The sequence below is a fragment of the Bos grunniens genome, chromosome 7 (genome assembly GCF_055505025.1).
Source record: "Bos grunniens cultivar Pamir isolate PY7600 chromosome 7, Bosgru_T2T1.0, whole genome shotgun sequence".
In the NCBI taxonomy this organism is placed as follows: Eukaryota; Metazoa; Chordata; class Mammalia; order Artiodactyla; family Bovidae; genus Bos; species Bos grunniens.
Genome location: NC_141171.1, coordinates 90,079,110 through 90,103,798, shown reverse-complemented (window position 1 = coordinate 90,103,798; position 24,689 = coordinate 90,079,110). Strand labels below are relative to the sequence as shown.

Genomic DNA, 24,689 nt, shown 5'->3' with positions numbered 1-24,689 from the left:
TCCCCTGTCCCTGGGATTCTCCAGGCAAGAACACTGGAGTGGGTTGCCATTTCCTTCTCCAATGTATGAAAGTGAAAAGTGAAAGGGAAGTCGCTCAGTCGTGTCCAACTCTTAGCCACCCCATGGACTGCAGCCTATCAGGCTCCTCCACGCATGGGATTTTCCAGGCAAGAGTACTGGAGTTGGGTGCCATCGCCTTCTCTGATAGATACTCACTACTTGGATACAAAGCACAAAGAGACTCAGGAATGATTAAGCGGTGCATGGTTGACTACTGGTTAACTGTGGATAAAACAACTCCAGTTATTCAACAATAAAAAGCAGGCTTCCCTGGTGGGTCAGTGGTAAAGAATCCACCTGCCAATGCAAGAAGATCCCACATGCCACAGAGCAATTAAGCCCTTGTGCCACAACTATTAGGCCTATGCTCTAGAGCCCAGGAAACACAACTACTGAAGCCTGCATACCCTAAGGCCCGTGCTCAGCAAGAAGAGAAGGCACCACAATGAGAAGCCCACACTGCATCTAGACAGTAGCCTCCACTCGCTGCAACCAGAGAGAATCCCACATAGCAACAAAGACCCAGCAAGCACAGCCAATTAAAAAAAAAAAGTCTTCAGCCTTAATATTTTTCAATAATAATAAAGGCACATGGTAATAAAAATTCAGTCTATGTAGAGAGGTCTAAGAAGAAAGGGCAAAGGTTTGCACCACATCTAGTCCTTTCAAAAATTTCTTTAGTTTCTAGAAAGAAAAATTAAACACATTTTCCTGTACAGATATATGAATGTGTGTGTGTGAGAGTAAGGAGGGTGAGGGGTGTGCATTTAAAATTTTATTCCAAAGCAATGACATCACACATTCTATGTGGCATCTTACTTTTTTTCTCTTTAAAATACGTTCTGGAGTACTTTCTTTCCATGTGCCTAGTTATGGAAGCCCCATGAATAAGGAAAATTTGGCTTTTTAAGCATTGTATCCCCAATGCCTAGAACAAAGGTTGCATGCATAGTTCTTCTCCAGAAAAAACATATTAGGTAATTAAATTAATAAATCAGAAAATACGAAAAACAACTTCATTGCTTTGAGCAAAGGCATAATATTGCATTATTTAAAAGTACTAGAAGTTTTCAGTCTGTTATTGATGAACATTTAACATATTTTCAGATTTTTGACTATTACTGTAATAAACATTCCTGAACATACCCATTACATCTTATACATGTTTATCTGTAAGTGAATCCAAGGTAATTACTTTGCAATGTAATAATTCAGTCAATTACATTTTTAACTTTCATATTTCCAAGTAACAGTCTTAACTGCTTGCATCAATTTACACTCTTATTAAAATACAGTTTTTATTCTGGGACATACTACAAAACCTAAATGTTTAATGAAAGAAATACACATTCCTAGAAACTACATTTTTTTTTTGTCTACAGCCTTTGAATGAAAACTGTCAGAGATCTAAAAAACTGAAAATCCCTTTAGCCTTGCTCAGTACTAGGGACATCCCTTTTCTCAGACAAAGTATTTGTTCCTACTGGCCAGTTTTTTGGAACTTGGCCAAACTTCATGGCTAACTGCCTCCTTTGTATATTTTTATAATAAAATATATTTCTATTATTATCTTTTTGTACAAAGTTCAGTAACTGCACCTTTGTTAAATATAAATAATGGTTCAAGAGCATGCACATATCATTGAGAAAGTATTTATACAAAGGAAATAGGTAGCAGTCCTGTAGAAGCGCTTGAAATTCTATCTCTTGGACTTTCACATGGATTCCACTGCCTATTGACATTAAAATAAGAAAAGAAACCTATATGCAGAAAGAAGGTTGTATTCACATTAACATTCATGAAGGCTGAGCTGCTTGAGTCCTACACATCCAGTCGGGAAAATATCCTTTGTCTACTGATGAGAAAATGTCTCAGTGATAAATGGTTACAGACAGGGGTGTCAGAAGGGCAACAGCACACAGAACAGCTCCGACAAACTTAAAAAACATTTTTTTTTTTAGTCTTCTACTCCAGTTCTTTTTCTTGCATTGTGGAGCACAGTGCCTATCTTCAGAAATAAAAGAAAAAAGATTGCAATGCAGAATTCCTAACCTTTACTGAGGCACTTCCCAGAAAACAGAAAACATAATCTTTGAAAATAATCTAAAACAAAGCCTCGAAGACTTCATGATGCATAAATATTCAGACATTCCTCAAAGAAGTACACTGCACCCTGCCTGTTTGGGTCTAAAATTTATATTGTCATAAGAACAGCCTGATCGTCAAAGTGTAAAGTCTAACGTCAACACTGGGAGACATTACGCACATCATTAAAAACGCTTTACACTTATTCACATAAATGCAAACACGTATCACACTCATTCAGTAAATTTCTGAGAAGCACCATGTATGATGGCATGAGTTTGTCATTTAACAAACTAAAATCTTATTGACTCCAAAACAAACGTGGTAGGCTTTCAGTTAATTTTCAAAACAAACTAAATTGCAATTTGTAAACAGCCTTGTCTCATTGAGAAAAGGAAGCCTGAAATCCCGGGGCTCGAGGGCAAACTGTTTGCCGGGGCTTAACTCTAGGTGGCTCACTTTCCTCATCTAAGAATATAAAGGCTGAAACAATTGTCCTCTGCCGCCCAAGGGTTTTTTCCCTCCAGTATTTTGTCTTTTCTGCAGGAGTCGAGAGGATTCAGTACGAAGAAGCATGGAATAATTTAAAACATGGATGTCAATGCTTAGGGGCGTCCTTCCCCACACCACACAAACCTTCAGAGGCAAAGAGGAAATGCACAGCAGCCCCGGACAAACCCTCACAAACCATCAGTACCGCCCCCCTCAGTGTTTTCCAGCCGGTCTTTGCCAACGCGGTACGAATGAAACAGACGACTACACGAGGTCCGCCCAAATAGCTGGATTAGCCTGCGGACTTGGCCCCGGAGCGTTTATGTACTGGGGAAAATGAAGGGGCGGGGCCGAAGGGGAGGAGTCAGGGGCGGGGCTGGAACCTGCACCCGACTCCCGGGCTACAGCGGAATCCCTGCGCCTGCGCGCCGGCGTCGGCCTGTGGTTAGGGAGTCCCGGGTTCTTGGGCTCGCCCTCGCGCCCCCGCCCTCCTCCTCCTCCCGGTCTCTTCCCACCTCCGCCCACTTGACGCGATGACGCACGGCAGGTTTGCGGACGTGGCGGCGGCGCACGGCACGAAAGGCGGAGACGTTGGCGGCGGCGGCGGCGACGGTGGAGGAGGACAGGGGCAGTCAGAGACTGAGGCTCGGCCATGAACTGGCCCGGGACCGCGGCGGCGGCGGCGGCGGACCTGGTGGCCGTCTCCTCGTTAAGTCCCCCCTGCTAACGGGACAGGTAAAGATGGCGGCCAGAGGTGGGTGAGGGGGTGGGAGGTGGCCGAGTCCGGCCGGCGGCGTTGGGGCCCGGACTGCCCCTTCGCTGGAGGCGGCGCGGACCCAGCGGCCGCAGATGTGGCGGGCGGGCTGTCGGGGGTTCGGACCCCGGCCCCGCTTGGAAGAGACTCCGAGGCAGCGGAGACCTTCGAGACCAGCTCCACCAAAGCCCCTTGTTACACTCTCGGGGAAACTGAGGCTCGGAGGAAAGGCTCCTCCCTGCCCGAATCCCTGAGCATCGCGTTTCCCGACTAGACACGCTACCTTTCTCCCACAACCTCGTGTTTGTGTTGAATATTCGTTGACAGCAGCTGGTCCACATCGTCCCAAGTGCGATGACAACATAGGGATCTGAGGTTTGATCATCGCTAGGTGTAACAGAAAAAAAACTAGACGTGTGGAAAGGAGGAGGAGGGAAGTTAAGTTTCTAGAAACTCGATTGGCCCTGAGAAAACACTCTCTCTGATACTGTCCCAGTGCTGAAGTAGCTTGAGACCTGTGGCCCTTTTAATTGCTACTTGCTTAGGAAACGTCAAAGTGAAAACACCCAACAGCATTTATAGAGCACGTAGGCATTGGGGAAATAATTTTCAGTTACCGAATGAGCTGATGAGTACTTTAACATGGGGTCCATTGGGTGTCTTGTAATCTACGTAGCATGCAGGCTTGTTTTAGTTTTCTGAAGGAGGCACTTGTGCTTTCTGTCCTGCCCTAAGAGAATTGTAACAGGTGGCGCGAATTGAGCCAGATGACTTCACTACTGTGTACTTTGTAATCTTTTATATAGTTGGCTCAGATAATTATATGCCAGGGCCAGAGTCTAGCTTTTCATGTCAGTTAGGGACACAACCAACTCTTGATTATTCAGAAACGAACGATCCAGTTTGTGATATTCTACTGCCTGCGTTACTTCAGTACAAGGAGAGTGAAAAGATCGTGAGACCGATACTGTTTCGCAGTGTATCATGGAGTCGCTGCTGCTAAGTCGCTTCAGTCGTGTCCGACTCTCTGCGACCCTATGGACTGTAGCCCGCCAGGCTCCTCTGTGCCTGGGATTCTCCAGGCAAGAATACCAGAGTGGGTTGCCATGCCCTCTTCCCGGGGATCTTCCCGACCAGTGGATCAAACCTGCGTCTCTTAGGTCTTCCGCATTGGCAGAGAGGTTCTTTACCACTGGCGCCACCTGTGTAGCACATACTATGGAGAGACGTTGATAATAGTATCTAAAATGGCTGTTGTGCCTTGCTCAGTGAATTTCAGCGGTACTAAGCCACTTGGGGATTCTAAGAACAAATTATCAGGAGAAAAAGTCTAAAGTTGGCAGCATAACTGAGTTATAGTATCAGTTCAGTTCAGTCGCTCAGTCGTGTCCGACTCTTTGCGACCCTATGAATCGCAGCACGCCAAGCCTCCCTGTCCATCACCAACTCCCGGAGTTCACTCAGACTCACGTCCGTGGAGTCGGTGATGCCATCCAGCCATCTCATCCTCTGTCGTCCCCTTTTCCTCCTGCCACCAATCCCTATAACCAAGTGTAAATTGCTGTATATTAAGTGGTTCATAACTTGTAAAACTTTTTGAGAATATGAAAACAATGAATATTATCCCCAGAAAAGTGTGCATATGTATACAGTTTTGCCTAGGAATCCACAGTATTCAGATATTTCCTAGATTAAAGACAGTATTGAAAGACTGTTAAAAAAGTGGAAATAAAACTATTATCTGTTTTAGGTGAAGGTGAGATACTCTTTCAACTTCTTTGAGAACAAAATAAAAATAAAGCATCCTTAATTTATTATGATATTAAAACAAGTTTCATCTTTAACCTTGTTAGAGTTGTCACTTGTTAGAATTCCTTGAAGGAATAGATGTGATTTTAAAACTGCTTTTGAGATGTAAAATGTGGGTAGGTTTCTGTAGTTTGGTGGCTGCTGAGTCAGTTTATGGTAGTAAATAATGTAGCTGTACACGTGAAATAATCGACTTAATATGTAGCTATTAGTTACTTATTGAGTAGAAACTTGAATTTTTAAAGCATTACCATATTGCCATAAGAGCAGGGACAGAAACTGGTTTTCTGGGGTTGGATTCAATGATACGAAATAGTTATCAAAATTTTCTAAGTATGTCCCAACATAGTAGATGATTTATTGTATATATTACAAATTCAGACTTTTGGAGTTGGTCTTTTCTGATTTTTTTCTTTTCCACCTGGTGCTTGTCCATAGTATTCACAACTGCCTTTGGGGAATCATTTAGTCTTGGCTTTCATTGCACAGCATTTTCATGATTTCCTCCTCCTCTGTTTACTTATTTTCCCTCTTTGCAGGCTGATCTTCCTTCATCTAGATACTAAATGTAGCAGTTCTCTAAGGGTCCGCATTGGACCCACTTTTCTTATTCTGCACCCTCTCTCTCCAGGTAATCTTATCTATACAGCTTCAGTTTCCACCTATGTGCAGGCGAGTCATGAATTATGTCACTCAGACCTTTCTGAATTTGACCGCATAGTCCACTTGACTGTTTGACATTCTTTTTGGTTATCCTAAAGCAATTTATAATCAAAGTCACCCACCCTCACCCCATGCTCTTCCAGTGTTCCAGATCTTAGTGAATGGCACCAGCGTTTACTCAGGGACACAAATCAGAAATCTTGGTGTGGCCTTTAACTAATTTCTTTTCTTCGTATCTGAGCCACATTGTTAAGCCCTAAGTATTTTACCTTCCAAATTCCTTTTACTACTTCTCTACTCTCTTTCACAATTATTAAAAATAATCTATCCTTCCTTATGTGAATAATTAATATGAAGCTAAAACCGTGAGTGTGGAATTGGTTTATGTTCTTGTTTTTAACACTGATAGACTTTGGTGGGGGAGGGTCTGGTTGCCACCTGGGATCCCACTCTAACATAGGTGAGAAGGGATTTAGAAACCTTTGGGCAGTGTCTATATTCTGGGGCCCCAGGGTAGGAAGGGGGTAATTGCTGGGTGGCCTGGAGGTGGGGAGGCAGAGCCCTTGCCACCTGCATGCCCACATCCACCCTGAACATGATGGTGGGGTGAGATGCTCTGGGAGGGATGAGGAAGTCCCCAGGCTAGGGCCAAGTTGGCAACAGGGGTCGTGGCAGGTAGCCACAGCTTCAGCAGCACTAGGTACCATAGTTACACGGCATCTTGTTGCTGGCATCGTCAGTGGTGACTTGTAGTCATACATGAGCTCCTCACCACGCAGGAAGCAATACAGGGTAGGTAAAGATGATGATGTGCCCCTAGCCCTCCACGTGGATGACTCGAGAAAGCAGTTGGGTTCACAGGAGTGGTTGATGACGCAGACACCATTGCCATACATCGTGGCACGCCTGTGTCAAAGTCATCCATTCAGAACATGTAGCACCAAATGCCCCTCCCATTGGAGAATTTCTCCCACCTACTCTTTTTTAATGAAAATAGGTCAGCTTGATGAAGGTGAGTTGTGAGTGAGTACACTTAAGTGAGCTCTCATCTCAGTCTTAAATTGTCTTTTCTGTAGTATAAGTGAATCAGATCAGATCAGATCAGATCAGTCGCTCAGTCGTATCCGACTCTTTGCGATCCCATGAATCGCAGCACGCCAGGCCTCCCTGTCCATCACAAACTCCCAGAGTTCACTCAGACTCACGTCCATCGAGTCAGTGATGCCATCCAGCCATCTCATCCTCTGTCGTCCCCTTCTCCTCTTGCCCCCAAGCCCCCCCAGCATCAGAGTCTTTTCCAATGAGTCAGTTCTTCGCATGAGGTGGCCCAAGTACTGGAGTTTCAGCTTTAGCATCATTCCTTCCAAAGAAATCAGAATGGACTGGTTGGATCTCCTTGCAGTCCAAGGGACTCTCAAGAGTCTTCTCCAGTACCACAGTTCAAAAGCATCAATTCTTCGGCGCTCAGCCTTCTTCACAGTCCAACTCTCACATCCATACATGACCACAGGAAAAACCATAGCCTTGACTAGACAGACCTTTGTTGGCAAAGTAATGTCTCTGCTTTTGAATATGCTATCTAGGTTGGTCATAACTTTCCTTCCAAGGAGTAAGGGTCTTTTAGTTTCATGGTTGCAGTCACCATCTGCAGTGATTTTGGAGCCCAGAAAAATAAAGTCTGCCACTGTTTCCCCATCTATTTCCCATGAAGTGATGGGACCGGATGCCATGATCTTCGTTTTCTGAATGTTGAGCTTTAAGCCAACTTTTTCACTCTCCACTTTCACTTTCATTAAGAGGCTTTTTAGTTTCTCTTCACTTTCTGCCATAAAGGTGGTGTCATCTGCATATCTGAGGTTATTGATATTTCTCCTGGCAGTCTTGATTCCAGCTTGTGTTTCTTCCAGTCCAGCGTTTCTCATGATGTACTCTGCATATAAGTTAAATAAACGGGGTCTGTTCACAGTCTCTATGAACTATAAGTTTAGTTTCATGGGAGCTTTGGTAAGCTAAAAGTTTGATGAAAAGCTGCCAGGGAAGAAAAATCTCGGGAGGGAAGAAAAATCTTGGGCGGGGGGGGGAAGAAAAATCCCTGGTTGAGAGCAAAATCATGACCTGTATAGATGGCACATATTGTACTAAGTATAAATACTGAAATTAGCCTGATCCAGGGAAGTGGGAGGGGAGTCCAAAAGATAGTTCAGTCTCATGGAATTTAAAACTCAGGACAACTCAGAAAGTTTGGGGTTTATAAAAGTGTGTATATATGTAAAAACTATATTTTGATTCCATCAGATCTATAAATTATATATATGATCACACGTTTTTAAGATATGTGATCTTAAAATTATTTCTTATATTTTCTTCACATACTCAGCATGGGGAAACTTAATTTTTTGACCTAAAAAAATACAGCAATTTGCCCTTATTAAAATGTAAGCATCACTGTTTTGTGACATACAATCTGAAAGAATGGATTACCTCTTCCATCCCATTGTCTCCATTGCCAGATATGCTCATTGTTCTTCAACAGCTACAAAACTTGAACCTAAGTTTTTAAATAACTCAAACCATTCTTTAAAAAACAAAATATAGAGTGTCTTGAATATAAGATTCATGTAAATCAGTCAAATGGGTCAGCTACATTCCACAGTTTTCTCTGCCTTCTTTCCCCACCAGATTTGGACATGGCTGGGAGGCATCAGAATCGTAGTTTTCCTCTTCCAGGAATTCATTCAAGTGCTCAAGTACATGCATTTGGAAATTGTGCAGACAGTGATATGTTGGAGGAAGATGCTGAAGTGTATGAGCTTCGATCCCGAGGAAAAGAAAAAATCCGAAGAAGTACATCAAAAGATAGACTAGATGACATTATAGTGTTAACAAAAGATATACAGGAAGGAGACACTTTAAATGCAATAGCCCTTCAGTACTGTTGTACGGTAAGTTTTAATCTGACTTTGCATAATGCAGCCCCAAATACACCATTTGTTCATAGTACAAGTTGGAGTAAAGTCTGTACCCTTTTATCTTCGTTCCTCCACCCCCTACTTTTTTTCCTCTTTCCACAGAAATCTCTTATCCTGTTGGTGGATGTTAACTTCTTAAATTTTAAGTGAACACTTGAATTCTGTTTATTTCTAAGTCATGATTCTGTTTTCAGATTGAAAACACTGAAATGTATTTATTTTTCTCCTTATTCAAGTTGTAAGAGAATGTAGAAATATATGAGAAAAATATTTTTCCTGTCCCAATTTCCTAAGATAACACACACTGGTGTATCTCTTTCCATACCTTCTCTCAGGGGAGATGTATATGTATGTGGTGATGTTTTTAAAATTGGTTTATATTATCCATGTTACTGTGTAAGTTGCCTCTTTTTCATTTCTTAGTATATCATGGACATCCCTCATAGCCATATAGGTCTGACTATGGTATATAGCTTACGATGTTCCATAGTATGGATATACCACAGTTATTAAATTGTTCTCTTATTCATGGGTAGTCAGGATTTCCTCCATGTTTTGCATTGGGCAGTGAATGTCGTCACTAACTAATACCTTTGTTTCTGTGAAATAGATTCTCTTAAGAGGGATTTATAGAGGAAAGGTATACTTTTTATTTTACTAGGTATTAAATTCTGTTTAAATTCATTTTATATCTGTGTCATGTCCATCTTGCATCCATAACATGGAATCTGTTTTCATGTAAACATGTTTAAATCCTTTGTTATCAAAGTTTTTATTCTTAGGCTCCCAAAAGAATTTTGAAATGTACTATGTAACATCTCACACATTTTAAAGTGAACATCTTAAATACATCATGACTTAAAATTGTTTCAAAGAATTTAATTTCCAGAATGTTGTCAATATTGATATTTAAAAATAAGACTATTAGAATATTCTTTAAATGTATGCATGGAATTCTAAATACCACCAGGATTTGCTACCTAAAATCATTCATTTAAAATATATGAGCTGTCTTTTTAGTAGCATGAAATTTTATATATTCCTTTTTCTCCTTGATTAATATTTTCATTCTCCCCCTCAAAATCTTTCATAGTGTAAAATATATTTATGCTTGAGAACCTTTATTGATTACCTGTCACACATATATTGATAAATTTATATATATATTTATATATATATAAATTTATGATAAATTTATATAAATTATGGTAAATTTATATATATATTTAAATTTAATTTTATAAAGTTTCCTACGACCATGAGGTTCTATGTGTTATTTTTTATGAATAAGTACTGCAGTTATTCACGATTGATCAAAACAAATATTACACATTTTAATTTAAACATTTAATAAAATATTTTATTGAAATGCATTTCTTGATGGAGTAAGAAAAGCTGGGTTTGGGGTTTTTTGTGATTTGTTCATGTATGGGAACATTTATTGTTAAATCAGAAAATGATTTGATTTCATTCTTTAATGCAGATAAAATTGTTAATATGTATTCTGTAGAGAAATAAGACCATGGAGAAATCAACCTTAGAAGGTTGTTAATGGAAAGTAATCAAGACTTTTAAGATTGGGACAAGGCTAAAAATATCAACATGGAGATCCAAGAGAAGAATATGGTCTAGTCGTTTTATTAGAGAAAGACAGCAGTTTTCTAGAGCCTAGAAAGTTTTCTTAGAAAAAGAGAAATCTGAAATGCCATCTGAATGATTTAAAAATAGGTCATATTTTTAATCAGGGAGGTTTTGAAAAGAACAAAGTATTTCAGACATGACAGTGAAGTAGAAAAGATAGCAAGGAGGTATAAACAGACAACAGAGGAAGTTTATTAGGTGTGTCAGAAATGAGTGACACAGACTAGGATACTGTGCTTTAAGATAACTGAGGAAAAGTGTGCTATATAGTAAGAACATCATTTTAAGGTTTTAAAGAGTGCTGCAAAATGGGGGTAGGGTGGGGCAGGGAGAACCTGCTGGTGAATTAGAGGGAATCCAAGAAAGAGGTTATTGGAATATCCAATGAGTATAAGTGCGTGGGCTAAAATACTTACAGCAAGGATAGAGAAGAAGCTGAGAGAAAATGTATTAGGGGCAATCACAAGATGTGTCTGCTGTTTCCTTAATTAAATGTAGAGTGATGAAAGGCAATTAGCTTAACAGAGAAGATGGCATTGTCCATAGTAATGGGAAAATTGATAAAGCGGAGTTAGGAGTTAAACAGTGCTCTGTTTGACAGAGCTCAACTAATAGGGGAAAAAAACGATTAATCTTACAAAAAGGATTTATCATTTAAAAATTATGGAAGTTAGTGCCATATTCTGCTTATAAATATTCAACCTTAGGAATTATTAAAATATGCCTGTTATAAAACAGTGATAAGAGGAATAAAAAGTTCAGGGTTGGAATCTTAAATGTAACCAAGGAAGTTAGCATAACAGAGAAAACATTATAGGGGTGTTTAGAGAGGTAGAGGCTAAATCTTGGAAGCAAGGTACAGAAAGATTGCTGAGTAGGTATTAGTTGGAATGTACAATACCAAACAAAAGAGCATTTAAAGAGAATAGGGTCAGGCTTTCATGTTGTCAGTGAATCCTCATTTGTTTTAAAAAAGATTCCTAAGGTAGTAAAATGACGAAGCACCCTTTAACATTACACTGTCATCTCCTCTCTCTTTTCCTTCCACACATACACGTCAAAGGAATTCACTTTTTCTCATTCTGCATCACACTGGATCAGTAATATGCAATTAATCCAGGTCACTACTGCCTCTTAAAAACCCTCTTTGACAACCTGGATTCTGCAGGTTTCTGATTTTCCTACTGTTAAAGTTTAATATGAGCTAACACTTGCATAATATATGTGTTTCACTATAGATGTTCTTTGGACATTTTAATACATTAATCTTCACAGTAACCGTATGTGGTAGGTAGTATTATTACGGTCATTTTACATATGTGAAACTGATTTGCAGAGAGGTTAAACAACCTGCCCCAAATCATAACAGCTAGAAAGTGTCAAGGTCATGCTTCAAATCCAAGTGACCTGTGCTTTTAACCACTATCATATAGTGCTTTCCTGGCTACTGTTTCTCAGTCTGTTTTGTGGCTTTCTCTTACTCAGCACGCACCTCAAATGTTGGCATTCCTCAGGGATCTTGGCATTCCTCAGGGATCTTTGCTGTGTTGCCTTCTTCTAGCAAATCTATCTACTCTTGTGACTTCAATTATCATTTCTGCTGGTAATCCACAAATCTCTCTCTTTCGCTGGATCATTCTTCTGAATTTCAGACATTGATCTCTTAACTGCCTTTTGGACATCCTCCACTTTCATATCTCAGGCACCTCAAAGTCAACACGTGTGAAATCTGTGTTCATTCTCTCTTCCGTATCTTAATGAGGGACATGATTATCCATTGTTGGCCATGTCAGAAATCTAAGTTTTATCCTAGATTTACTTTAACTTCTCTGACATCAATCAGGTGATAAATGATCAGGGCTTAGTTTACAGCTTTGATGAACTAATAATTTAAAAGTAGTTGGAGAGCCTGGCATAGTAATTGGTAGCCTGAGAAATACTCCCTTACTCTTGCCATTGTTGGCAGGTGGATAGGATATATAGACAGGTTGAGGACTATATAAAATATACAAGGAAAGCCTATAAAAATGACTGATCTTGGGAGGAGCTGAATAATGCATTTACAGCAAGAAGTTTGGGGGGAAATGGCTTCAGAAAACAAGTGAAGGAGATAAATTATCACTTTATTAATTCCAACATGTATTTTTAAATATAAAATATTTTAACATCTTTAAAATTAGAATGGTGGCATCTTCAATATTTGGTGGAGTTTTTTACCTTTATGATGCATAGAATAATGGGACATCCTAAGAGTGGATGGCATCTTAGTTTTGATAAAACATGGTACTTTTATTGGGTTAAGTTGACATTTGCCTATACTCTAACTGCCACATAAGAAGAACTTAAGTCTGTAATCCTTCCTTCACAAATTGTTTACAAGCAGCAGAGTGTGATATTTGTACAGGATGTGCAAAGAGAAATATCAAAAGATCCTAGAATCTATTTAACTAGAATTAGTGTTAACAATATATGGGTTGATGTTAGAATATAATTGGTGATTTCTTAAGACTGGTAGATCAAGAGTGGTGTAGAACTGTTATCCACAAATAAAATCTCTCTGGATGTGATAACTCAGTACTTCCAATACTAAGCTCATTTTTTCCCCTCTAAAAGTAACTGGGATGAATGAATTGTTACTACTTTTATTTTGATTCAGAATTTAGTTGAATGTTGTTTTTTTTTTCTTACAGGTAGCAGATATCAAGAGGGTTAACAATCTCATCAGTGACCAAGACTTTTTTGCCCTTAGGTCTATCAAAATTCCAGTAAAAAAGTTTAGTTCATTGACTGAAACACTTTATCCTCCAAAAGGAAGACAGGCTTCACGTCCTTCAACTGTTCAATACCTTCCAGAACAACAGGAAGTTTTGTCAGCTAATGACTCTCTTTCTTCCACCGAGTCAGCTGGTAGCTTTCTAAAAGAAGTAGACCGAGACATCGAACAAATAGTAAAATGTACAGACACCAAAAGAGAGAACCTTAATGAGGTGGTGTCTGCTTTGACAGCACAACAGGTCCGTTTTGAACCTGACAACAAAAACATTCAACGGAAGGATCCTTACTATGGAGCAGACTGGGGAATAGGGTGGTGGACAGCTGTAGTGATAATGTTGATAGTAGGCATAATAACACCAGTGTTTTATTTGCTGTATTATGAAATTTTAGCTAAGGTGGATGTCAGTCACCATTCAACGGTGGATTCTTCACATTTGCATTCAGGAGTCACACCCCCATCACAGCAGAGAGAAATGGAAAATGGAATTGCTCCAACTAAAGGAATACCCTTTGGTCCACAAGATGATCATAAACTATATAATCAAGATTCTCAGTTACCTGCTGCTCAACACAAAACATAGCAGTTAGTTCAAAATTACAGTTACCAATCACATGTGCATTTGGAACTTGGTCAATCAGTTACAGTCAGTAACCACTTCAAAGGCAGAATTTAGACTGAAGATGCTTTGTTTTTCACCTTTTGTTGTTATTTGGAGCCACTTACAAATGGGTTGAGTATAAAATCCTTACAGTTGCTAGTTGTTGATATTGAAAGCAGTGAATCTGTGTATCTGTTGTATCAATGCTTAAAGCAGAAATGAATTTGAATGTGTGTCTAGGAAGTTCTTGAAAAATGCATCTTTTTCTTAGTCAAGACTGGTTATCTTTAAATTTTATTTTTAAAGTATTTTTGTTTTGAGGTTATTAGTAATACATTTATTAAGCAAATAATGATAGCATCAGATGTCTGCAGCTGATGAAAATTTTAATACTGTGAGCCATCAAGATGTTCAGTTGCAAGAAAGTCTAATTCTAAAATTATTTGATAGCACTTAAAATTCTATTTTGAAGTTTTAAAAAAGCATTTAGTTCATACACTATGAAAGCATAAGTAGAACAGAAATGGGAAAGTTATCTATAATGTCTGTAATAGAGGGTGAGATATATTATTATTAAACCCCCCAAATAATGTGTTACTGTTGGGAAGTTGCCATTTGGTCACTAGAACACTGGATTATGTCAGGACGTAAAAGTTATCTTTATCTCTTAAAGAATGCTGCCACTGCTTCTGTTTTTTAAGTAATTTTATTTGCCTCTGATATTTGAAAGCACTTTGGTTCTTCTTTGATGAAAGTGTTACACATGTACAGGTTACCATTATTTAGCAAATATTTCCTCACATACTGTGATAAGTTGTTGCTGTATTACATGTAATAACATGCCTTAATTACATTTAATGCCTTATATAATTTTTAGAATTAAGCATTGTTTTAGATAGTCCAATAGGATTCATAACATAGGCTGTATAAAATTAGCCTCCACCTTCACTATCAAGCACAAGTTAATGGGATGGAAACATTTGCAGTCTCTCTCTGAGGTCTGTTGCAGAAAAGCAGGGGTAAAGAGACCATTAGCATTAGCAGTAACAGACATATTGCTTTATTGATCCCTTAGCCTCTAGAGTTTTTCAAAGAGAAAATGTTCAACTTAGATCCTTTTTCCCTGAATTAGAGCATCTCTGGGGAACAGAGGCCAGAGGTGTATGGTTTGGTCAGAAAGAAGGGGTTTATAGGGCCACATTTTAAGATCTACTGTGCATCAGACAGACTCTGGCTAAATTGCATTTGCATATTGATTCTATGATTTAATTTTTTAAAGTATGTGTTTTTAAAATGTTATCTAATTCATTAGAAGCAAGATTTGGTAGAGTCTGGCTTGCCTGTTTTGTGTATAATAAAGTATGTACCTTAAGATACATAATAACACCTCATTTTCTGGGCATTATTTCCTAACTTTTAATGTTTAAGCTTTTTGACCAGTTGTTTTGTATTTCAGATTTCAATCTGGATACAAAGTGAGGTGAACTATATATATATATATATATATATATATATATATATATATATATGCTTAATGAGGCTTAATGTACTTTCAGGAGCAATGTGTCAGAGAAAGATAGGACAAAGAAGTCAAACATTAAAGCCCTTCCATATATATATCAGAGGGCCTTAGATGATTACCAGAAAGCATTAATATGGAAGTCTGTAGCAAATTGATTTTTTGAGTGACTCGATTAGTTTGAGATTTAAAAAATTGTTTTAATGTGCCTTGGGCATCTTTCTAATTTATGCTCAGTGTTAACTTGGTCAGTTTACATTGTATTTATTAAGCCTGCTGAAAATCAAGTTTTAGGGAAGAAAATAAAAGATTATTTTAGGATAGAATGGGCTAGATGGCCTTTGAAGAACTTTGTTTACATCAAATTGATGAAATTTCAGATAGTCAAGGATTCCTTTCTGCTTGTGATACTTGGAAATTGACAAAGAGAAGTCTGATTTCCAGAATCATTAACATTTTAAAAAGTAGGTGTTCTGTGTTGGTTAAAAACATTTTCTGTCTTGCAGAGTGTCCTATTCCTTGAAGGAAGTATAACATATCCTCCTGACACAGTTTCCTTTGTCCTTATGTTTGAATTATATATATTATAATTAAAAAATTAAAAATATATTTTTACTTGATTGAATATAGTTTGAATTACATATAATTCTATGTATATGTTATATATAGAGAGAATTCTATATGTTATATATATAGAATTCTAGATTTTAATCCTTGTCAAAAAAAATTTCCTAAGCATTTAATAGATAAAATAATTTTAACTTTTAAAAAGTACTAAGTAGTACTACAAAATTTGTAGTAAATGCAGATTACTTTGTAAAACTTAATAAAACAAGAAAAGTTATCATTTGATATTGTGGCTTTTGTGTTGAAACCCTTATTTGAATTTACTGAGACTTTACATTAGAAGATACATACACACGTATGTATGTAAAAGTAACAACTGTGAATCACTGCATTAGGTTCACTTAAAATGTTGGAGTTGCAAGTGTTTAAGAAAAACCTGCTTATTTTTAAAAGGGGCAGTTCTTTCTTAAAGTTTGGGTACAAATGGTTAAGCTTGTTTCAAACAATGGATGGTATTTAATTTTTGCAATCCTATTCCTAGAAAATTATGGGCTTTGTGTCCTTAAAAGATATATTAAGATCAGTTATAGAGTCATTAGGAATTAGAAGACAGTAAAGTTAACTTCTTCGAAAACTTGTATTTCAAAGCTTGTCTTTTTCTGAGCCCTACTTGTTCAGTGGCCTGAAGAGTTCTTTAAATGAACCACTATTCAATCATTAGTTTTACTAAAATTACCTACTTGGAATATGAAGCATACAATTAATTAGGTTTTCGAAATACCATGAAACAGGATACAGTCAAAGTGTTACAGAGTAAAGGTGGAGTTTTGGGAAGTCTGTATTTAAACGGTACATTATGATGGGAATCATTCTTATTTTGAATTACGTTGCTCAGGAAATCAGTATTTTTCTTCCAAGTATGTGCATATTGCACTGTTGGATCACAGAAATCTGAATGCTTTAATTATTTTATGTATGCAAATTATATAAAACTTTTGTATAATGTATTTTATACAAATGCAGCATGGAATTGTAGAATATTATGTTAGCATGTACATCTGTAAAACTGGGTTTTAAAACTTTCTGCCCCTTATTTTTCATATTTTAAAAGATATACAAAATGTAATAAAGTTTCTATTTTATTATTCAATCAAAAAATGGAAGCTGGTTAATTTAATTGAATAAAGCAAATCTTTTCTCCTCCTCTATTTGATAAAAGAGATACTATGTAAGTTAGACTGAATTGCCAAAGATTTACCAATTCAGATTCTCCCTTATATTGAAACAAAATACACTGGATGACTTATAGTACATAAGTGAAAGGAAATGAAAACAAATTTCAGATGAACGTTATTTGCAGTGAAAAAGGCCTTACGAGGCATGGAGATTACAGATTGGTCATGTAACAATATGCTCTATTTACATCTAAATTTTATTATGAAACAAACTTTTTATCTCAAAATACTAATTGTAAGAAATACTAGTAACAAAAATCAGGTATTTGGAGTTATTTAATGGAGAATCTGTGGTGTAAACCTTGGTTTCTTCATTTTTAAAAGCATCTTAATCTTAAAATTGTATTTATAATTTTTCTTATAAAAAGTTACTAACTTCAGAACCTTTAAGCATACTAAAGAAAAGCCCTGATACTGTACATCTGAAAGTGGGGAAGGAAAGGTTAACAAGGTCCAGTGAGTGTCAGCATTCTCTCAATATCCAAATCTCTTTGTTCTTACAGCTTTTCATCACCTAGAGTTTTATTGTTGATGGTTGTTTGTTCAAGAACATCTGATACTGGCATCCTGCTCAACAAATACACAGTTATCGTACTAGTTTGTAAAATAAGTATTAACAAATTAGTTTTCTCAAACATTTTAGTAGGGTCAAAATAAAACAATATAAAACAAAAGGACACAATTTTTTTTTTTTGCAGGAATTTAATGTGTAAACATACAGAAAAATAAGCATTAGAGCAACAAAACAATTTTGCATCTTATATATAGAAATTTTAAAGACACTTCACCATCAAGTATGAGGCGAATCTCTGCACTAAAGTTTACCTTCTTACAGAATAATTTCACAGTCTTCTTAGATTTTAAGCCAAAAAAATAAGATTGCCACTGTTAAAGCAACCCGCAAATACTTCTTGCCTGTTCTCACAATTAGTCTACTTTAAACTTATAAAAAGATCTTCCCAAGGAGGAAGGCAATGCACTTAATAGACATGGCTGGGCCTCCCCAGCAAATCCTTGCCCATAGTAGGTACTTTACCATCTGCAGGACTAAAATGGTGGCAACAAACTGGAAGCCAGGAAAAAAGATTCCTGTATCTTTGGTGTATTTGCCTGATTCACATGTTATCTTCAGATTCATAAAAAAGGAAGTGTAACAGAACAATAAGATTTGTATAAATTAAATAGTATTTAGCTGTAGTACTAAGGAGTTGAGAGAATAAGAAACATGTAACTTACCAACCCTAAATGACTTGCCCATTATAACTGAAAAGTGAGACTTCTACTCTTAAGTAGATTGCTACTTTAGAGTGTTTCATTCATGTTTTCCATTTATAATCTTTAAAATTTTTCATAAACTCCTTTAAGAAATCACATAGGATCAGCACAATACTGAATAATGGCCCTCACACCCATAGTGAATGATCTGAGAAAATATTACAATTGAAAGTGGTCTTTTTTTCCTGAGAAAGCCATATTACAAAATGGCACAAGACAATACACATTTTTTCCTCTAGAAAATAAGATGGGAAAATCAGATTTCGATACATTTGTGAGGAAAATAAGTCTGTCTCTCAAAACTGTGCAATCACTTTGCCAGTTACAATTTTTTTTAGAGGGTGAGAATCAAATTTAACATGATCATTGCCACAAGGTGAGAGAATGAACACACATGGTAAACTCTGGTTGGAATTTAAGCAGTTTTTATAGAAAACTGTTTACAAGTGAAGAAACTAAGGCACAGAAAACCTAACCAAGCTCAATTTCAAGGCTGAATTTAATAGTAAAGGTAGAAACAGCATCTACGGCTCTGATTCTCAGGTCAGAGAGCAATGCGTGGTATCTTCCCAAGAGGGAAAAAATTATTTTTTTGGAGAATAATGTTAATAAATCATTTAAAAAATACATAATAAGAATGTCCTTGAAAATCTTTGGCATATGTGAGTCATTGGAAGCTGAAGATTTTAGATATCCTCTCTCCTACCCCAATACAAAAAGGGGAGCTAGTTTTTAAATGAATCAAAAAAGATTAATCTCAATTTCAAAGTGACCTGAGTTTTATTCTGCATTGTTAAATCAACTGGACAGTTTGAGTCCTATGAAACATAACAGAGGCCACTACACCTCAAAGATTACACATATATGCATTCTGCAATGAGATTTATACAACTTGAACTTACTCCACATTTTCATCAAGTACAAAATTAAATACCTCAGTCTAATTTTTCATTAACCAGTGACTCAAAGATAACAAACTTGATACAGTGGGATGATTAATTGATCTATAGGATGGTATGAAGTTAGCCCCAAATTCAGGTATTTATTTATCCCAGGTCTTCGTATTGCTTTGAGATTAAATTATGAAATTAGCTCAGATTGGCATTTCTCCCTGTGTGTGTGTTTCCAATCACAAAACTTTTAATCTCATCAAATATGCATTTGTAAGAGCTCAGGTAGGTTTATGTAGTCATAATATAGTAGCACAGAACATGCCATGTAAAAGTAAAAAATAAAATTATTTTCAAGTTTCTTTGTTTCTAAAGTGCTCTATGTGCAGTATTAAACCAACTTTCAGATTATAGAAATCCACTATGATGACTAGTAGCAGTTTTAGAAAAGATCAACAGTTAAATAAGAATAATTTTTTAAAGTATGAATACATAGATTAAAAGATGCAAAAACTCTTTAAAAAAGATGCAGAAACTCTTTAGGCACATTCTAATCCAAAACATAAAAAAAAAATCCACATGAATACATTAGAGATGACAGGTGTTGAGAAGGAAGGTCAGTGTCAGAAATTAACTGGTAAGGTGACTAGTGTGTAAACTCAAAGTGGTTCTGAATATTTTAGCAACAAGTATTTTTCCAACAAAACAGTAACAAAATAAAGTACTTACTCATTCCTTATCAGAAATAAAATAGAAAATAAGTCTGTCCAAATGTTCAGAAGCTGTTTCATAAAAATATTTTTTGAGAAATTCCATAGCTAGTAGGTTGCTTCATCCATGTTGTCGTCACTGTCCACACCAAAATCATCTCCATCTTCAAAGTAGGAATTGATGTAGTCATTTTCCTAAGTGAAATGATACACTCCTCAGTAAACTTCAAAAGTATGAGTAGTAACATTAAAGAATATGATGTGGGCTATCCCTTTAAACATAAGTTTATAAATACCAAAGTTAGGTAACTAGAAACTAGGCCAGGCTTAAAAGAAGCCTCTGTTATTTCAATGCTTAAAACATTGACTTTCACACATCTACCTGTGCTCTTTCTTCCTCGAGACCACCATCCCCTACTAGTCTCAGGCACCAACTAGCTCAGAGAACATATACGGATGCCCATTACATGTTACCAGGATACATCTCATTCATTATACCTTAGAGGAGGGATGATACGTGGTTTAGCTAGTTTAACCACTATACACTTACTCCAAACAAATGTACAAACAATAAATGAAGCCAATTTACACTAACATTCATTTGACTACACCAGAACTAAGGTTTTCAGTTGTAATAGCTGAGCATAAGCAGAGATTTTTGCTTCCTATCAAAATAAATAAAAGACCTCAAGATACTGAATCAAACATAGAAGATGACATATTACATTCTATCTAGGGTGGCTCAGTTTCTTTTAAGAGAGATTAATCCCCTGGGAACATTCCAATTCTTCTGGGTGAGTAAGACTACTATCCATGTATATGACTCAAGATATTTCTGCTTTCTACCAAAAATTCAAAAATCCATTTTGGATATAGATTAAAAGAAATTTAAGGGAGTTATTAACCAACTGCAGTGTGTGGACTGTCACTAGATTCCAATTAGAACAAGCAAAAATTTTTCTCCCATCAAAACAATCTGAACACTGGTTTAATACTTGATGGTATTAAAGAAATATATTTTATTCTATTAGCTATGATAATGTGATAAAGAGCCCTTATTTTTGAGTACATACTGAACTAATGAAGCTGAACTTCCCAATACTTCACCCACCTGATGCAAAGAACTGACTCACCAGAAATGACCCTGATGTTGGGAAAGATTGAAAGTGGACAGAAAAGGGGATGATAGAGGATAAGATGGTTGGATGGCATCACCGACTCGATGCACATAAGTAAGCTCCAGGAGTTGGTGATGGACAGGGAGGCCTGGCATGCTGCAGTCCCTGGGGTCGCAAAGAGTCAGATACGACTGAGCGACTGAGCTGACTGAAATATTTATGGATGAAATGATACAATGCCTGGGATTTGCTTTACAATGATCCAAGGCAGCTGGGGCTTTGAAGGGGGTTGGGGGGCAGGAGCAGACTGGGTGGATGAAAGAGTGGCAGAAAGGCTGGCTATGAATTGATGATTGTTAAAGCTGAATGATGAGTCTGTAGGTGTTTTTATTACTAGTCACTAGTTTTTGAACATGATTGAAATTTGCCATAAAAAATTAACCTCCAAGATATTGTTTTGAGGGTGTTAGCCTGCTGTGGCCCTCTTTGCCTGGCAAAGCACAAGCTATTCTTTTCTACTTCACCCCCTGCCAAATTAATCTCCATATCTCTATTATCTATAGCAGGAATTATCACAGAGTAATTAAGAAATAGAGACTATTCTCAAAAGAAAGTCTCCTGGATATCATTTTTTTTAGGATTTGCATGGTGGGATACTATATATAAATTTATATAAATAATGTAAGAAAGGTAACATATTATTCAGATATGTCTTTCATTACTTTGTCCTCACTAAACACTGTAATTTCCTGTTTCTAGCTCAGACCCTTACTATATCTAGGAAGCTGTCCTGGTTTCTCTGGTGCTAAGAAACCCAACAGTCTGGAAACCCGGCTGAATCCTGGGGGTAGTGTATAGGGGAGGGGTGGCATGGTGCAGGTGAGGCCGCCTTGCTAAGGACACTGGTGTGAAAGTGTAAGCTAGTCAGTTTGTACACACAAGTGGAAATGAGAAAGGAAGAGACACTGCATTTCAAATTGAGCATATGCTACTTGGGCTTAGACATGTGCACGTCCAAGTGGGTTCAGTGACTCACATTTGGTAATTCTGTGAGATTAGTCATCTTGATACATAGACGGGTACAGAGTCAGAACCTGTTGAAACTGATGGCGTAAAGGGTTCTTGCCTTCATTTGGGCCCCTGCTCTTTAACTACAACATTCAAAAGGCTGAAGAAAAAGTCCATATTTTCTCAATTTTACATGTAGGTGTTATATAGATAATTCGCTCCATTTTACTCTTCCAAACAAAATGCTTATCACATCCTCAATATATATATATCAATGAGCTGCTGCCAAGTCACTTCAGTCATGTCCGACTCTGTGCGACCCCATAGATGGCAGACCACCAGGCTCCCCCATCCCTGGGATTCTCCAGGCAAGAACACTGGAGTGGGTTGCCATTTCTTTCTCCAATGAGTTAATTAGCAGTAATTTTTCATTAGTTAACTGCTAGAAAGAGCAAAGAGAGTAACTTTAAATATGGAAAGGCTCTGAGCTTGCTTATACCCAGACTCACCTAGCCTCACCTTTAAAATATGTATCATTTGTTTATTAAAATATAAAGTTGGGTTTTTTAAAAATGAAATACAGTTATATGAACCCATTGGTGGTGTTTAGTACTCTATATAGAATTCTGAAATTACTAGAATTCTAATGTTTGTTGTTTTTGTTAGGACAGATCTTAATTTCAAACACAGCTCAAGTCTAGACTTTATAAACAGAGCATTTCAAAAGCCAAAGAATATTCAAGAAAATTTCAAAAAAGAGTAACATGCTCTTAAAATATTAACAAATAATGAGAAGTTTCTATTAATTGGAATGTCTTAGTGATGATTCAGACATAGATCAATGGAACAGAGGCCAGAAATACATCTAAGCAGATGAAGGAATCTAAGAGCTGATAAAGGAGAATTTCAAATCAATGCAGAAAGAAAATTATTTAGTACATGAGGCAGGCAATTGGCTAGCCATTTGGAAGCAGATAAAAATGAATCAGTACGCTTCCTGCACACCAATATAAAACCAAAATTTAAGGCAATTGTAGCATATAATTAAGATTTCTTAGGTGGAGAAGTTCAGGTAAAAGAAAGATTCATCATTGTGGTGTGTGAAGCCAAAATGGAGTGAAGACAGTGGTCACTGGAATGTATCAACACATTCTTACGTGAGGCATCTACAAAGCCTTCTTACGTGAGGCATCTACAAAGCCCCAAAGAGGCCGTGACCAACACAATCACCGTGCTTGATTGACTCCAGCTTACTTTGAAATGCACCTTGTTTCTGAAAGTTGGAAATCCCAAATCTAAAATACGGAGTTCTGACTCAGTCATACTTGAGGTTGAATTATGAATGTTCTCTGATAGCATCCACATGCACTTTGGGATTTAAAACCTGATGGTATTTCTGGATACCCCCTCAACATATGACTAAACCCGTAATTTATACCTCATTGCTGACTTAAAGTGATAAGTAGATAAATCTGAAACTAAACTGAACCATTTCCCTAACTTACGGACTTCCACGGTCAAAGCTGTCTAACAAGTAACTCTTACCTCCTACATTCCATTTGGTATCACTATAATTTCAATGCTATAATTCTCCTAGTGCCAAAGACTTGATGCCATGGATAATAATATACCCCTGGTTCCCATCAACTTGGTTTTTGTTTAACATTTTAATTACATACCACATATCTGATTCCTTGTTAGATCATCCTAAGTTCAGGACCTTTGCTACTCTCCCAGAATGGCCCATTACCTCTTCTTGCTCTTCTTCATCATATTCCTCTTGTTCTGCAGCATCGTCTTCCTCATCATCATCGCCTTCTTTACTTTTCTCTTTGCTTCCTTCTTTCTCTTCATTTTCCTCATCTGATTTTTCACCATCACCTTTCTTTTCCAATTCCTAGTATAAATGAACTTCATTAATTTAAATGGAAACCACCAGACTCTGACGTTCCTGCTCAACCTCAAGAGAACAGTTACCTACCACCTAATTCTAACCCTCCCTTCCCAACACCTCCAGCTCCTCACCTAGGACACTGAGGAGTACCTCCTCAAGAAAGGAGGTACTCACTGGCTCGTCATTACATTGGTACCTTCTTTGATTTTGTTATTTCATAACTCGGTCTTGGGGGAATTCACTGGTGGTCCAGTGGCTAAGACAGGGGGGCTGGGTTCAATCCCTGGTCAGAGAACTAGATCCCATGTGCCACAACTAAGAAAGACTCTATGCAGCCAAATAAATTAAAATATATAAAAAAAGAACACACAAAAAAAACTTGGTCTTGGGAAATGGTTCGATTTCAGCTCTACAGCATAGTGCTTTATTTTTATGATTACTATCCTGCTACTGCTGCTAAGTCACTTCAGTTGTGTCCGACTCTGTGCAACCCCATAGATGGCAGCCCACCAGGCTTCCCCGTCCCTGGGATTCTCCAGGCAAGAACACTGGAGTGGGTTGCCATTTCCTTCTCCAATGCATGAAAGTGAAAAGTGAAAGTGAAAAGTGAAAGTGAAGTTGCTTAG

At 37.4% G+C, this 24,689-nt stretch overlaps 2 protein-coding genes across 7 annotated transcripts in view; one reads left to right on the top strand and one right to left on the bottom strand.

The window, feature by feature from the left end:
• The first annotated feature begins 3,198 nt into the window (after positions 1–3,198).
• On the top strand, positions 3,199–17,091 carry LYSMD3 (LysM domain containing 3). The gene is made up of 3 exons (XM_086413028.1): positions 3,199–3,372; positions 8,543–8,805; positions 13,164–17,091. Exons 2-3 carry the CDS (start codon positions 8,551–8,553, stop codon positions 13,827–13,829), a joined length of 921 nt encoding a protein of 306 aa, XP_086269154.1. The 5' UTR covers positions 3,199–3,372; positions 8,543–8,550; the 3' UTR covers positions 13,830–17,091.
• A 759-nt stretch (positions 17,092–17,850) lies between these two features.
• Positions 17,851–24,689, bottom strand: part of POLR3G (RNA polymerase III subunit G) — a 46,708-nt gene continuing 39,869 nt past the window's right edge. For all 6 annotated transcript variants that reach the window (XM_086413037.1, XM_086413034.1, XM_086413031.1 and 3 more), the window contains 2 exons: positions 23,920–24,066; positions 17,851–20,238 (listed from right to left, as the gene is read on the bottom strand). In XM_086413037.1, coding sequence (XP_086269163.1) covers positions 20,152–20,238; positions 23,920–24,066 — 234 coding nt within the window. In that variant the 3' untranslated portion in view covers positions 17,851–20,151. The remainder of the gene's footprint in view (positions 20,239–23,919; positions 24,067–24,689) is intronic.